Source organism: Protobothrops mucrosquamatus, unplaced genomic scaffold (genome assembly GCF_001527695.2).
Source record: "Protobothrops mucrosquamatus isolate PMUCROS unplaced genomic scaffold, P.Mucros_1.0 scaffold24640, whole genome shotgun sequence".
NCBI classification, from domain to species: Eukaryota; Metazoa; Chordata; class Lepidosauria; order Squamata; family Viperidae; genus Protobothrops; species Protobothrops mucrosquamatus.
Window position 1 is genome coordinate 1 of NW_015410390.1, and position 2,017 is coordinate 2,017.

The window sequence follows — 2,017 nt, forward strand, 5'->3', positions numbered from 1 at the left end:
GGAGGAAGGAGGGAGGGAAGGAAAGAAAAGGAAAGAAAGAGAAAGAAAGAAGGAGGGAGGAAGGAAGAAAGAAAAAGAGTGAGGGATGAAGGGAGGAAGGAAGGAGGAGAGAAGGAAGGAAGGAAATGAAAGAAAGAAAGAGAAAGGAAGGAAGGAAGGAAAGAAAGAAAAAGAAAGAAAGAAAAAGAAAGAAAGAAAGAAAGAAAGAAAGGGGAAGGAAGGAGGAAGGAATTGAAAGAAAGAAAGAAAGAGGGAGAAAGAGGAAGGAAGAGAGAAAGGAAAGGAAAGGGAGGGAGGGGGCTCCAGGCCAGCCCGGTCCAGGGGCTGAGGCTCCACTTGCCTCTGCAGGAGCACCAGGTGGATGGCGACCTGCTGCTGAGGCTGACGGAGGAGGACCTGCTGGCCGACCTGGCCATGGGCTCCAGCATCTCCCGCAAGCGGTGAGGGGACCCGAGGCAGCTGGAGATCGGGAGGGGAGGGGGGGCACAAGGGGGGGAGGACTTCCCCTCCCCATCCAATACCTCAAGTCCGGATTTCTACACAGGTTTTCTCCATTACACTTAACATTCAGGCATTCAAATTAGCGGCACCCGTTGCCTGCCCTGCTCTGGCCTCCCTTGGGAGGGGGGGGGCTTCAGACTAGAACTCCCGTCTCCTGGAGACGGGCCCAAAGTCACCCAACTGGCCTTCGTGGCTAAAGTGAGACTGGAACTCCCGGTCTCCCGGTTTCCAGCCTACTGCCTCGGCCAGAACCACCCCTCCCCCAGGCTGAGCCTCCCCTGCCCTCCCCCCCAGGTTCTTCCGGGAGCTGACGGAGCTGAAGACCTACGCCAACTACTCCACCTGCGACCGCAGCAACCTGGCCGACTGGCTGGCCGGCGTCGACCCCAAGTTCCGCCAGTACACCTACAACCTGGTCACCTGCGGCATCGACCGCCACGTCCTCCACCGCGTGACGGAGCAGCAGCTGCAGGACGACTGCCGCATCGGCCTGGGCTTCCACCGCGTCCGCATCCTCTCCGCCGCGCGGGGTAAGCGGGGCGGGGGCAAGAGGGTTCCCCCCCCCACTGGCCATCCCTACTCCAGTTCAGTCAAGATACAGACAGCTGGCCCAGATTCCGGGGGGGGGGGCAGGGGAGGCTGGCCTCTCCCAAGACATACCTAACTCCAAAGGGGACTCTGGGGGGGGGCAGCCAAGCAGCAGCAGTAGCAGCAGAGACCCCCATCGCTCCCCAGATTTCCAGGCCTTGCTGGCTGCTGAAGCCCGTCTGCCTCTTCCCTGATCCTCAGATCCAGGGGGAGGGAGGGGTCTGGGGGGGTCCTGGAGGAGGAATCCCAATTGAGCCCCCTCCCATGGATTAATTCTGACCCTAGGCTGGACTCGGTCCCCAGGTGCATCTGGTCAAGCTTCAGCCGAACATCCCTAATTGTTCTTGGCTTCTTGGGGGGAGGTGCAGCTGGGGGGGGGTGTCTCTGGCTAACCCAGCCTGCCTTTTGGGGGGGGGCTGGAAGGGCCCCACCCAGCCCTTCGTGCTGCTTTCCTTGTCCCGCCCAGAGATGCTTCACTCGCCTCTGCCATGCAACAGCCGGAAGTCCGCCTTGGACGGCACGGACGTCTTCATCAGCTACCGACGGCGCACCGGATCCCAGCTGGCCAGGTATGGGGGGAGGGGCTCCCTGGGTGGGACCCTAGTCCCACAGGTGGTGCCCTTCTGTTCTGTCCCCGTCTGACACACACACCCAAACAGCCAGCCGAGGGTTAAATAACTTCTCCACACTCCAATCCACAGATAAGAAAACTTGGCAGCAGCTCCGTAGCTGCCTGCCAAGAACTTTTACTCAGAGAACAAAAAACAATACACACAGTTTGAAATTCAAGCCACAGCAAACTACTTCGCCAGAGATTCAGCTTTTGTCCGTCACAGAGGTCCAAATGGCCACCACCTCCCTTTTATAGCCTGTGGGGTGTGGTCCAGTGACTCAGCTTAATCTCTGGCACGTCTCCTTTTCTGCTGCG

The 2,017-nt window shown here is 59.1% G+C and overlaps 1 protein-coding gene across 1 annotated transcript; it reads left to right on the forward strand.

Annotated features, from left to right (window-relative positions):
• Positions 1-414: 414 nt before the first annotated feature.
• On the forward strand, positions 415-1,658 carry LOC107302057 (sterile alpha and TIR motif-containing protein 1-like; the record flags this gene model as incomplete). The annotated part of the gene is made up of 3 exons (XM_015831182.1): positions 415-440; positions 796-1,031; positions 1,556-1,658. Coding segments are annotated over exons 1-3 (365 nt in total), but the record flags the coding sequence as incomplete, so codon positions are not given.
• Positions 1,659-2,017: the final 359 nt, after the last annotated feature.